At 35.9% G+C, this 13,402-nt stretch overlaps 1 protein-coding gene across 1 annotated transcript in view; it reads left to right on the top strand.

Moving 5' to 3' along the window:
* Positions 1-13,402, top strand: part of TEK (TEK receptor tyrosine kinase) — a 237,637-nt gene that overhangs the window by 164,005 nt on the left and 60,230 nt on the right. Inside the window, exons 7-10 of the mRNA XM_053702592.1 lie at positions 4,623-4,748; positions 5,960-6,114; positions 8,540-8,684; positions 11,506-11,667. Coding sequence (XP_053558567.1) covers positions 4,623-4,748; positions 5,960-6,114; positions 8,540-8,684; positions 11,506-11,667 — 588 coding nt within the window. The remainder of the gene's footprint in view (positions 1-4,622; positions 4,749-5,959; positions 6,115-8,539; positions 8,685-11,505; positions 11,668-13,402) is intronic.

The raw sequence follows: 13,402 nt of genomic DNA, 5'->3' as shown, positions 1-13,402 counted from the left end.
ACTTTTCTTATCACATTTTCTTCATTTTCTTGTTATCCTTTGTTGAAAAGCAGGAAGTTAAGTTCAGGAGTGTGCCAGTGTTTGCAGCACAATATGGCAGCAGTTTTGCAACAAGGTTATACATTAGTAAGAGCACTAGATGGCAGCACCATTTCCTGTCATGTAGTGCTCCAGATATGTGCACGCTGCCTATCTAGATATCTCTTCAACAAATAATAGCATGAGAACAAAGCTAATTTGATAATAGAAGTAAATTTGAAATTTATTTAAAATTGTATTCTCTGTCTGATTCATAAAAGAAACAAATATGGGTTTCATGTCCTTTTAATAAATAGAGCCCTGTATCTTAACATTTCAGGAAACTAAAGTAGGAGAGATGTAAAAAGCCATCACAAATTACATGAATTATGTCCCTCTAATTTTACAAATATAACAGGTTGTTTTTTTTAACTAAGGACCAGATTCATGAAAGCAATATTTGCGCTCCACTGTGTAATAGCAGCTCATGCTAATGTGCACTGGTATCACAAGTTTTCAGTAATGCTGGGAAGCATTGCACTCACAAGACCGCGCTTCCATAGGCTCCAATGGGAGCCTCGTTCTGATGCCGTCAGAGAAGGGGTTAAGTAACGCAGCGATGGCAACAAATTTAAATATATATCTGTATATGATTATATAGTGTTTATATACATATATATTTATATATATACACTGGGAACACACAGTTCCCATAGACTGCAATATAAAGGCAGTTTTCAGTGCCGTTTTTTTTTTTCTAACACCCCACTCCCACCAACTTTTGCCCCAAAATACTGCCTAGTGTAGTTATTTTATTCAAAACATAAAGATGCTGCTATCTTTATTTTTTAATAAAATACACTAGGGGCATTTGGGACACTCTGGTTAATTTTATGTGTTAATTGCTAACTTGCGGTAGCAATAACCAGCCACTTGTAATGGCTGATTAATTATTGTGCGTCCGCAAACGGGCAAATCTGCCAATTTGCGGGCGTGCGATAATTTAGGGCTCTGCTTGTAATCTAACCCTAAATTGGGTAAATGTTACCATATTTCTAAGTGACAATCTTTAAGTGACAACACTAAGATGTGTATTGAACTAAACATGAACAAAGAACAATCAATACAGCAGGCAAATGTGCTCCATTCTTATTTATATTGTGCAGAGAATTGGTTCATTAAACATGCAGTCTACTATTCATTCTCTCATCGCCCCACAGCACATGAGACCTCATAGGTCCATCTCACCTGTCGGCTTTAATACTCATAAACTACTCATCTCTCTAGAATCATTTCCCCTCCTTGAACCACATCACACAGAAATCACAGTACTACAAGATACAATGCCATCTCCTCGTGTTCTCTGTTTTGCTCATTTAAAGGGACACTGTACCCAAAAATGTAATTTCGTGATTCAGATTGAGCATGATATTTTAAGCAAATTTCGAATTTACTCCTATTATCAAATTTTCTTCATTCTCTTGGTATCTTTATTTGAAATGCAAGAATGTAAGTTTAGATGCCGGCCCATTTTTGGTTAACAACCTGGGTTGTCCTTGCTGATTGGTGGATACATTCATCCAACAATAAAAAAGTTCTGTCCAGAGTACTGAAACAAAAAAAAGCTTAGATGCCTTCTTTTTCAAATAATGATAGCATTAAGGGGCATATTTATCATGATGCAAGCGGACATGATCCGATATTGCGGATCATGTCCGCTGCACATCGATAAATGCCGACAGCATACGCTTTCGGCATTTATCGTTGCACCAGCAGTTCTTGTGAACTGCTGGTGCAATACCGCCCCCTGCAGATTTGCGGCCAATCAGCCGCTAGCAGGGGTTGTCAATCAACCCGATCGTATTGGATCGGTTGACTTTCGGTGATGTCTTTAGACTGCTGCTTCATAACTTGTGTTTCTGGCGAGCCTGAAGGCTCGCCAGAAACACAGGACATTAGGCTCCATACGAAGCTTGATGGATAGGCCCCTAAGGGTACATATGCCTTGTTGCCCATCTCCTAAACTGTAACTGCTCACAGCCTATAGATCTAGAAAGACAGGACATACAGGCTATAAAGCAGAACAGTGAGAAAGTATGATGTATGCTTTACTTACTATCTATGGGGTGGGTGATAAAGGATCTCTTTAATTGTACCACCCATTTTCTCATAAGTAAAAACAAGATTACTAAGAGCGGCCAGTAGCACTGAGCATGTGTAAAAAATACTTTATAATAACTTTGACATTTTTGATAACTAATGATTTGTCATTTCAATCTGAAACTATTTTACTGTATTACAGGGAAAATAAACAAGTTTCATGTCCGTTATCCAGGACCCTTTCACATTCCCACCCTTATTCATTCATGCCTTACAAGATAGTTAACAATAAACAGAAAACGCCCTTCTGATTTATACTATTCAAATGCTACATTTTTCTGGCTGACCCTTCTACTAAACCAGTATTTATTTCTCTAAGGTATATTTTGAACAGTGATTTTTTTTTACCTTAGTTAAGATATTTCACTTTCTCTCTGTGTTCTTCTTGGAGAATCAGGTGTAAAGGTGCACTTAGCTTGCTAAAATGTACTTTTTTAAAATTGAAATGTTTTGACACAATATTATGGTTACTATTTCCCAAGTGCTCCCTACCTTAAGTGTTTGAAAAGATCTCTACATTTTTAGTTATTACTAGATCCAGATTACTAGATGTTGGTGCCTCTATTAGCTGCGCCATGAAGCTGTCATTTAACTCGTTCAAACAGTGATTCCCCTTCCCCTGCGCATTCTCAACCAATTGCAAGAAAGCAGGGTTTGTAAATAATGACACACATTTATATCTCTGCTCCTGACCCATCCTTCATTGCTTTCATCAACATCACCCACTCAAATCTCAGACATGATCCTCATTTCAACCCTTTATAACAGTTGCCCTAGTGTCACATTTGATTCAGAACATGTATTTGATCCCCACTGTCCATTCCTAACTAATTCCTTCCATTTCTATATTAAAATACATTTAAAATGTGGATCTTCATAATTAGGATTCAAATCCACTCACTCATCCTATCCGGCCTAACTACGGCAAATCTATTCCCTTTGGTCTCCCAACATAACATTTATCTCATGCCGTTCTTCATGAATACTTCTACCACACTTCTCTTCCTTACACATTGCTTCTCATCTCTCTGTCAGTTCCTCTACTGGCTTGTCTTACCCTTAAAAGGGACATGAACCCCAATTTTTTTCTTTCATGATTCAGAGACAGCATGTCATTTTAAATAACTTTCCATTTTACTTCTGTTATCTAATTTGTTTTGTTGGCATACTTTTGAAAAGGATACCTAGGTAGGCTCAGAGGCTGCTGATTGTTGGCTGCACATATATACCTCATGTTATTGACTCACTCATGTGCATTGCTGTTTCTTAAACAAAGGATATCAAGAGAATTAAGCAAGTTAGATAATAGAAATAAATTGTAAAGTTGTGTAAAATAGTATTTTCTATATGAATCATAAAAGAAAATGTTTGGTCTTCATGTCCCTTTAAGAATAAATCACAGTTATGACCCTCCAATAGTTATGCCATTGCCTACACATACTCGGCCCACTTCACTATGCCCAAGACTTAATTATCTCCACCTCTCCCCCAGCTCCTACATTTATATCTGCTTCTATAGATCTCCATGAATTTTGTGGAATATTGTTGTCACTCTGCAAGATTCACCTCAAGCTGTCAGTGTTCCAAGCTTTATTTAAAGGGACATTAGACACTAAATACATGCTAGATAGAATGATACATTCAAAGAAAAGATTAGTCCATGACTAACATGTAGATGTATTTTTTAAAGTTTCATTAGTTGTTTAAAAAGTGACAAAATAAGTGTAAAGTTTTAGTGTCTATAAAACACTGGGAGCTGCCATGTTGTAACTTGTGTTACCTTCTCTGCTGTGGCCAATTAGAGACAGTTATACATAGGTCATTAGAGTGTGCAGCCAATGGTTGTGCTGGATTTAACAGTGTTCTGCAATTCCATTTCTAACAGGAACTGAAAAGCTCACAATTTCAGAATGGAATTACAGGCAAAGAGCACAAAATAAATAATGAAAGTATATTGCAGAGCTGTTTTATATATACAATTTATCATTTTATATTACCATCTCAAAGTGTTTAATGTCCCTTTAAAACCACTATTGTTGAGAGAAGTATGCAACCAGCACTTTTCTCTGTTCCCTCGACTTCTCTCCAAACTATACCCCTTTTACTTCATTTGTAAGCTCACCTGTCCTGTAGATCACCTTAAAAAAAGATGGTGGTGAATATTACTACTCTGTAATCATGCACCTCATGTAATATTGTTGTTGGATATGATGTTGATAAATCATAAAATGTATATCCCTTACTTATTCTTAGTGTGTTTTAAAATGTTTAGATTTTCTTTTAGGAAATTTTAAGTAGTTTCTTGATCCAATGTCACCCTTTCATTTGTGTTTTGGCTGTATTTAAAAAGTATATAACTTTTACTTCAAATCAAACACTGATATTCATGATAACATTTTTAAATATATGAGGAAAAATTAATTCTATACTGTTATCTCTATTAGCTTGTCCAGATGGCTTTTATGGGCCTGACTGTAAACTGAAGTGTCTATGCAAACGTGGAACATGTGACCGATTTAAAGGGTGTCTGTGTCCTGAAGGCTCACGGGGGCTACACTGTGAAAACGAAGGTAAAGCAAGGTACATTTCCCACCACTGCATACATATTAGTACTGCTCACTAACAGGGTAGGCAAATAATAAATAAAATAATAAAAAAGAGGTCAAGATCACAATTGTGCTCCACATTAGACAACTTGTGCACTACATGGTGACAACCCTGGCACTACAAAGTATGGTTTGCATGTAAATCAAAATTCAGCCACAACAAAAAATGTTACAGCAGCCATGTTGAAACAGATGTCATGGAGAAGCAATTTCTATGTATGCCAATACTAAGCCCCTTTCTTTTTGTAAAATCCCTACACCAGTAACATAGATGCAATAAACAAAATCAGACTATCAGAAATAAATGATGCTTTGCGATGAGTTAGCACTGACCCCAAAAAACGCTACTCATGATCCAGCTTCATCACATTTAACCCTAACTGCAGCTGGCCTGGCTCCCCAACTATAGCTCATCACAATCCAACTCCTTACTTTTATTATCACTAATTGTTACCCAGATCCCCAAGTGCCCCCAACTGCATTATCCCCTATTCTCAAGTGAGCACTTTATTAGGTTTCCCTTATGCTATACTATTCTTTAACAGCCCTTGGATACTCCTACATGGTTGTTTCCACATAATTCCCTTCAACCAAGATTGCCCCATGGGAAACCTTCCTACATGGAAAAATCTCCCCTACACAATACCTACAATATCCCATAAACTGCCACTATGTGATCCCCATTGTAGCCCTCCAAATCTAAATGTGGGTGTCAGGTCACAGTTAATGATAGTTGCAGTTCAGATGTGTTTAGGGTATTTTAAGTTAGTGACAGGGCACAATTAAGTACACTGAGTTATTACACTGTTACCTGGCTGGTCATAATGACCAACTACAAGAAACAGTTACATTTCAATGACTTGAACATAGTGCACTTCTTGTTCAGATCTAAACTCTATCCGCATGTATTTTAGGAGTTTGGCTTTTTGACCACATTTCACCCTACAAGTTAAAATTAATCTTAAATGGAGGGATCTAACATGATTATGCAGACTCTGATCTAATCACAATGCTCAAGGGAGATGTTCTTTTACAAGAATCTATCCTTCCATAAACTACAATCTAACAAATCTTCTGATCGTATAAAGGCTCAGATAATTTTTGTATACGTTCTGATTAAATTATATATATGTGTGTGTGTGTATTGATGAAAATAAATTTACTGTCATTAAAAGGTACAGCTGACATGCCACCACAGATAAAGGATATGGCAGGACCTTTAGAGCTGAATTCTGGGACAGAGTTTAAGCCCACATGCAAGGTCACTGGTCATCCACTGCCTGTGAGTGAACAATTTAGACTACACAAGCATGACGGCACTATGTTTCAGGTTGGTACATAACATTTTTCATAAGACCTTTGACAAAGCCTACATTTATGTATAGATATGAGGGAACAAAAGGTGTTAGAGGATTGTTTGTATTGAATCAATAAACTTTATTATTAATCATAGGGAATGAATGTGGAGATGATAGAGATATGTAGCTTATTAATATTTCTTATGGTTATCAGCTATGTGAAATTTAAAATAAAACTGTCTGTTAAATAATATTTGCAGGGAAAAAAAACCTTAAACATTAACTGACGGGGTCTTATCTGAGGTCTGATGTGGGTATGTGTAACTCACACTGGCTGCAGTTGATAGGATTTGTTGTAGATATATGATTAAGAGGAATTGCTAGGCTATAGGGGGTAATCTGTGTGGTCTAATCTCACCCTTCCCCTACTGTTTTTCCCATCTGCTGCTCATACTGCATATTTTGGAGGACGGCTGGCAATTCTTAGATATGAAACAGCAAAAATACCAATTCTAATTGAAAAACAAGAGTGGATACCCAATGGTTCTTACAGTTGAATATGAACTATGCAAATATAAGGTTTATGTTTTAAACATAGGTAATGCTTGTAGTATGTGGTCTTATCTTTAAAATGTAGGGATAATATTCCCAAAGTATCACGATTTTAATGTGAAGAAGGAACAGACATTTCTTATAATTTAGAAACATTAATTTTGAAATCTTTAACTCCTTCTATGGGGCACTCTGAAAAAAAAACTGTTACTGCTTGCTCGCTAACTCGACACTGTGCTAGACCAACCGCTAAACCCAAAGTTGTTAGAAATACTTAACATTCCTATGTTCTTCAAATATAGTATAAACACACACATATATATATATATATATATATATATATAAATACAAATATTTATTTTAAAAAAGAACATTTTTTTCTAAGTGAAGAACATAGGAATTTTCAAGTATTTCTATTAAAAAAAACCACATTAAAAAATGTTAAAAATTTATAAAAATTATATTGCATGTTTCAAAGTCTGGGAAGGGCTCAAAAGTGTATATATTTATGTCTATATTAATATATACATATGTATTGTATTTATGTGTATATATATATATATATATATATATATATATATACGTATATATTTATGTGTGCACTTACATATTTACACATATAAACACATAAATACACATACTGGATAGCCGCTGCCGCTAAGATAATCTTATATAATTGTGCACTATGTGCAGAATTATATAACATTATTTTGTATGTTTACTGTCCCTTTAAGGTGGCTGATTTTTTATTGTTAAAACGCAATTTATAGTATAGATGAGATTTCATACAGAACTTTTAGGCTCCAATATTTTCAAGGCTGATATTTCATCCACAAAAGTAGCATTGGATATTGTTATTTTTATCTATAGTAACAGTTCTACTTCTCAGCTGATGTCCCCTTTAAAGTGCAATAATAACAGAAAAAAAATGACATGCTCTAATTCATTAAAAATTGCTAAAGTAATTAAACACATACGCGGAAAAATCAAAGTCCCGCGCTGACTGCATCTTACATGTGATATGTTTTTTTCTTTAGGCTGCCTCAAACGTTTTCAGTCTCGCTAGCCTCACCAGTCCTTATGTTATTAAATAGTATTTAATAACATAAGGACTGGTGAGGCAAGAGAGGCTGAAGACGCTCGAGGAAGCCTAAAGAAAAAACATATTGTACGCGCGTGACCTGTATTATAGTCGATAGTAAAGTGCCGCAGAGCACTGTTGGTCACTAGTAGAAACTTCCACTGACCCAATCAGCAGCGCTAGTAGCATGACTCAGCTATGCAACTACCCTTAAAGGGACATCAAACACTAAAAAAACATTGCTTGAAAGATGTATTCAGAGTAAAGATTAGTATGAGAATAATTTGTACATGTATTTTTTTTAAATGATATTAGTTGTTTAAATATTGAAAACATAAGGGTAAAGATAATGTTCATAAAGCAGTAGGCTTAGATTACACTGGGGCCAATTAGGAATGGTTATAAATGGTTTACTAGAGTGTGCAACCAATGACTGTGTGGAATATAACTGTGTCTACACTTCCATGTTTAACATGAATTGGTAAACCCACAACATTCAGAATTAAATTACAGGTAAGGGGAAGAAAATAAATAATGAAAGTATATTGCAAAGTTGTTTTACTACATGTAATTAAACAATTTATATTAGTTTCTCAAGGTGTTTAATGTCCCGTTAATGATTGTGTGACTAGGAGTTTTTGCTCAGGACCAGCGCTCTACTGCTCCCAAATTGCATGCCCTAATTAATTAAAGAATGTAATTTTTTTAATTATCATGGACTTTAATAATGTAATTAAGCTATGCACCGTATTATTTACTATAATCATGCACATAATCAATATCTGGAAGCCACGTATTACATTCACTATGCTTGTCTTCCACAGCCTGTTTCAGTTAATAACGTCAATCAGGAAGCAGTTGCTCAGTTTCATGTTGGAAGGATCCTACCTAGAGATTCAGGCTTTTGGATATACAGCATCAAAACAGAGGCAGGAATGGCTGAGAATTATTTCCATCTTTCTGTTAAAGGTGAGAATTACACTAATAATAAATTAAAGGGTCAACATTAAAGTTTTATGATTAAGATAAAGCATTTAATATAAAAAAATGTTTTCCTGTTATCAAAACGTGCACATTCTTTTTATATTCACACTTTCTGAGGCTCCAGTTCCTGAGCATGCGCAAAAGTGCACAGTATATGTGCATATGCATTTTGTGATTGGCGAAATTTGAAATTTGCCAGAAAATATTTAACTGCTCATTTCAATAGAATGATAGCTGCTTAAATCCTATTGGCTGATTTGAACAGCCAATAGGATTTTAGCAGCTCTAATTCCTATTGACTGATTCAAATTTTTCAGCCAATAGGAATGCAAGGGACGCCATCTTGAATCACGTACCTTGCATTGAAGATTCAGTGTACGATGGCGACTGTATGAAGAGGAGGCTCCGCGCCGCATGTCTTCAGGATGAACCCGCTCCGTGCCGCCGGGATCAAGATAGAAGAGGCCGTCTGAATAAAGATGTCTCCCCGCCTGGATGGAGATCGTTCAAGCGGGACTGTAAGTGGATCGTCGTGGGTAGTGTTAGGTTTTTTTAAGGTTTTTTTTGGGTGGGTTTTTTTTAGATTAGGGTTTGGGCAGCAAAAGAGCTAAATGCCCTTGTAAGGGCAATGCCCATACAAATGCCCTTTTCAGGGCAATAGGTAGATTAGGTTTTTAGATAGTTTTTTTTATTTTGTGGGTTTGGGGGGGTGGGCGTTTGTAATGTTAGTTGGTCTTTGTATTTTTTTTTTAGGTAAAGGAGCTGTTTAACTAAGAGCGATGCCCTACAAAAGGCCCTTTTAAGGGCTATTGGTAGTTTATTCTAGATTAGGTTTTTTATTTTGGGGTGTTTTTTTTTTAAATGGGTATTAGAATAGGAATAATTTTTATTATTTTCGATAATTTGTTTTTTTATTTTGTGTAATGTGTTTTTTCGTTTTGGGGTGGGTTTTTATTTTTAGATTAGGGCTTGGGTAGCAAAAGAGCTAAATGCCCCTTTAAGGGCAATGCACATACAAATGCCTTTTTCAGGGCAATGAGTAGATTAGATTTTACTTTATTTTTATTTTGTGGGTTTGGGGGGTGGGGGTTTGTATACAGTTGGGGGGTGTTTGTTTTGTGTTGTAGCAAAAAGTGCTGTTAACTTTAGGGCACTTGGTAGTTTATTATACATTAGGTTTTTTTATTTTGGACTCGGAGTGGGTTTTTTTTTTAAGGGTATTAGAATAGGAATAATTTTTATTCTTTTGGGAAATTTTGTTTGTTATTTTTTGTAATGGTAGTTTTTTTATTTTTTGTAATGTTAGTGTTTGCTGTTTTTTGTAATGGTAGGTTTTAGTGTAAGGCAGGTTAGGTTTTATTTCACAGGTAAGTATGTATTTATTTTAACTAGGTAGTTAGTAAATAGTTAATAACTATTTACTAACTAGTCTACCTAGTTAAAATAAATACAAACTTAGCTGTGAAATAAAAATAAAATCTAAGATAGCTACAATGTAACTATTAGTTATATTGTAGCTAGCTTAGGTTTTATTTCACAGGTTATGTATTTAGTTTTAAATAGGAATTATTTAGTTAATAACTGTAAGTTTAATTTAGCTATATTTTAATTATGTTAAAGTTAGGGGGTGTTAGGGTTAAGCTTAGGGTTACATTAGGGTTAGGTTTAGGGGTTAATATAGTTTAATTTAGGTTGTTGCAATGTGGGGGGCTTGCAGTTTAGGGGTTAATAGGTTTATTTAGTTGCGTCAATGTCGGAGAGCGGCGGAATAGGGGTTAATAGATGTATTATAGTGTGGGCGATGTTGGGGTGCAGGGGAATAGGGGTTAATAACTTTAGTATAGTGGCAGCGATATCGGGAGCGGCAGATTAGGGGTTAATAGCTTTATTTAGGTGGCGGCAATATCGGGGGCGGCAGATTAGGGGTTAATAACATAATGTAGGTGCTGGTGATGTCGGGAGCAGCAGATTAGGGGTGTTTAGACGTAGGGTTTATGTTAGGGTGTTAGGTTTAAATGTTACTTTTCTTTTCCCCATAGACATTAATGGGGCTGCGTTACGGAGCTTTTCATTCCGTGATCGCAGGTTAGACTTTTTTCTGACCTGCTCTCCCCATTGATGTCTATGGGGAAAGTGTGCACGAGCACGTCAAAACAGCGCTTGTGTTTTGTGCGGTATGGAGCTTAAAAACACCATATTGCACGCACAAGCCAGCTGTTTCAAAACTTGTAATGGCTGCGCTATAGAGGGTTAAATAACGCAACTTTTGTTGCGTTCGTTAAAGGATTACTTTCTGTTATAATTTTTAAGCTAAACAACTAACATATTAAAGTTAATAAACATTAATTAAAACCTACTGACCTATATTTTCTCCAAAACGAAGTTTCATAACGTTCTAAAAGTTATATCTTTTATTCGCCGATGATGTCACGTTATCCTGCCCACTATTTTCAGCACTGCGTGTTCAAAATACTTAAACCAGTAACTTTGTGTTTAAAGCGCCATTTTGAAACCTAGGTATTGTAAACGTATTGTTACAGAGCAAAGGATACCCACGGAGTGGGTTTGGAAAACAATTAAATTTGCAGACAAGATTTCTGATATACGGTAGAGATATGTTAATGAAATGCTATTGATAAAAAGCGTATTTGGGGTAGTTAGTTAGTAACAGGCATAGAAAATATTTACTTACAGTGGCCCTTTAATTTCCCTATAGCGCGCATAACTCGTAATCTAAATGATAGTTTTCTGTACAGGCAATTTAAATAATTGTGAATTAAGCATAAATATATATTTTTTTTCCCAGTTCCTCCCCAGCCTCAAAATGCCCCGAAGCTAAACAGCAGTGGACCACACCACCTCACCATTCAGATCAATGCAGAACCTTACACAGGAGATGGGCCTATTGTATCTACTATGCTCTTATATAAACCAAATGAGACATTAAAACCATGGCAGAACATAGATGGTAAGAAATTATTGAAAAATATTAAATAAAAACATTTAAATGCAATGCATATCTCGTAGAAAGTAAATATAAACACATTGCAAGTTAGTAGTTGATATCTAAAGACAACTTTGGTTCAACATGTGACAAAAGACAGGAGCAGAAACTCACCAGCTCTTGAAAACACATTTTTTTTCATAAGGTGGTGAGAGTCCATGATCCATTACTGCTGGGATTCTACTCCTGACCACTAGGAGGAGGCAAAGATTTCAAAACTCCAAGAGCACTCAATCCATTCCACCTCTCTGGTATGCAAGTATGAAGAATTGAGGTGCTCCAAAATCTTCATTGAGAGGGGTCAGATCGATTTAAGGCACATTTCCCCCTCAGAGAGCTGCTACTTCAAACAAAGGGAGTTTAGAGTATTGAGTGGTGACACAAATACTCCCAGTGAGCAGTCAGGAACAATTTTCTTCAGGCATTTATTAAAATAGTATAAATTTAAAAAACATTGAGGCTATAAAACTACTTTACAAGGTTACATTACAAAATAGGTAATACTCTTATTTTACTTATTTAAGAGTTTTACGATGAGCTAGCGATTAACAGCCAGACCGTATATACTAGCAGAGTTCCTGAGTGTCTATAGATTAACTGGATTGTCCGAATCGCGGTATGTCTCCTCCTCAACACTCCTGAGATTCGGAGGGTTTACTTATAATGCTATGTACATACAGCTATATTTAGCTTAGAAGAGTGTGAGTATTCTAACTTACAGAGGTAATACTGTTGCACTATGATTGTTTATCTCTGCTTTTATTGAGTGAAACATCCAAGAAGTCTTTAATAAAAAGGACGTGATTCAACCTTATTTTGGAAATTCAGTTGCAGTTTAGTTTCAATTTCAGTTGCGGTTTTGATGTTGTTTTATACACTGTGTGTAATTGAGTTCACAATTACTCCGAGTAAGGAGTTAGTCACAAGCCTGCCACAGGTGTCATGTGGATCGGTCCCTTAGCAACTTCCTGTTGAGTCATCAATATACTACACACTTAGATCCTCTAATATGCTCAGCACTAGATGGGCTATCTAGTAGAAGTAATTTCTTTAGCTGGTAAGCAAAGTGGAGTGACCGTGGGTGCTTGTCAGGTAAGTTTGGAAAAATTTGCACTCACATAGCCCACAGGCTATTATAAGGTACATTTGTTATGGTACATCATAGCCAGGGGACATTTAATGTTACAAACATTACCACATATACACCAGACTTTATTATGCGTTATGTCTAGATGTCATATATGGAGTGGCAGTAGGGACCTTTTAGTGAGTTGTACGCACTAATTGTTTTTTTATTATGCTCAAAAAAATGTTCTGCAATTTAACAATGTTATTTTCAGTTTAACACTGTTGGTGAATTGCACACTCCCTTGCTCTGTTAGTGCGACTGTGCGTTCCTGTCTCTACTAAACAGTTGAAATTTTCCTCTGCACTCTTAACTATGGATAGATTAGCGCTCTGCATATGTCTACTTTTTTTAACAGCAGAAAGCTTATTGGACTGGCAGCGTGGTTGTTAAAGATTTTCAGGCTAAACACCCACCTCCCGTTTCAGCTCTGCTCTACTGAGGGGATTCGCTGCAGATCTTGCTTTTGAATTGTATTTTATAATTTATTTTTGGAGAGGGTAAGATTGCCATTTCATTTAAACTGTTACATGCCTTTAGGACGTACCATGCCATCCTAAAAGTACTGGACTT

The sequence above is a fragment of the Bombina bombina genome, chromosome 2 (assembly GCF_027579735.1).
Source record: "Bombina bombina isolate aBomBom1 chromosome 2, aBomBom1.pri, whole genome shotgun sequence".
NCBI lineage: Eukaryota > Metazoa > Chordata > Amphibia > Anura > Bombinatoridae > Bombina > Bombina bombina.
The sequence above is the reverse complement of the archived record's forward strand: the minus strand, read 5'-3'. Positions and strand labels throughout refer to the sequence as shown.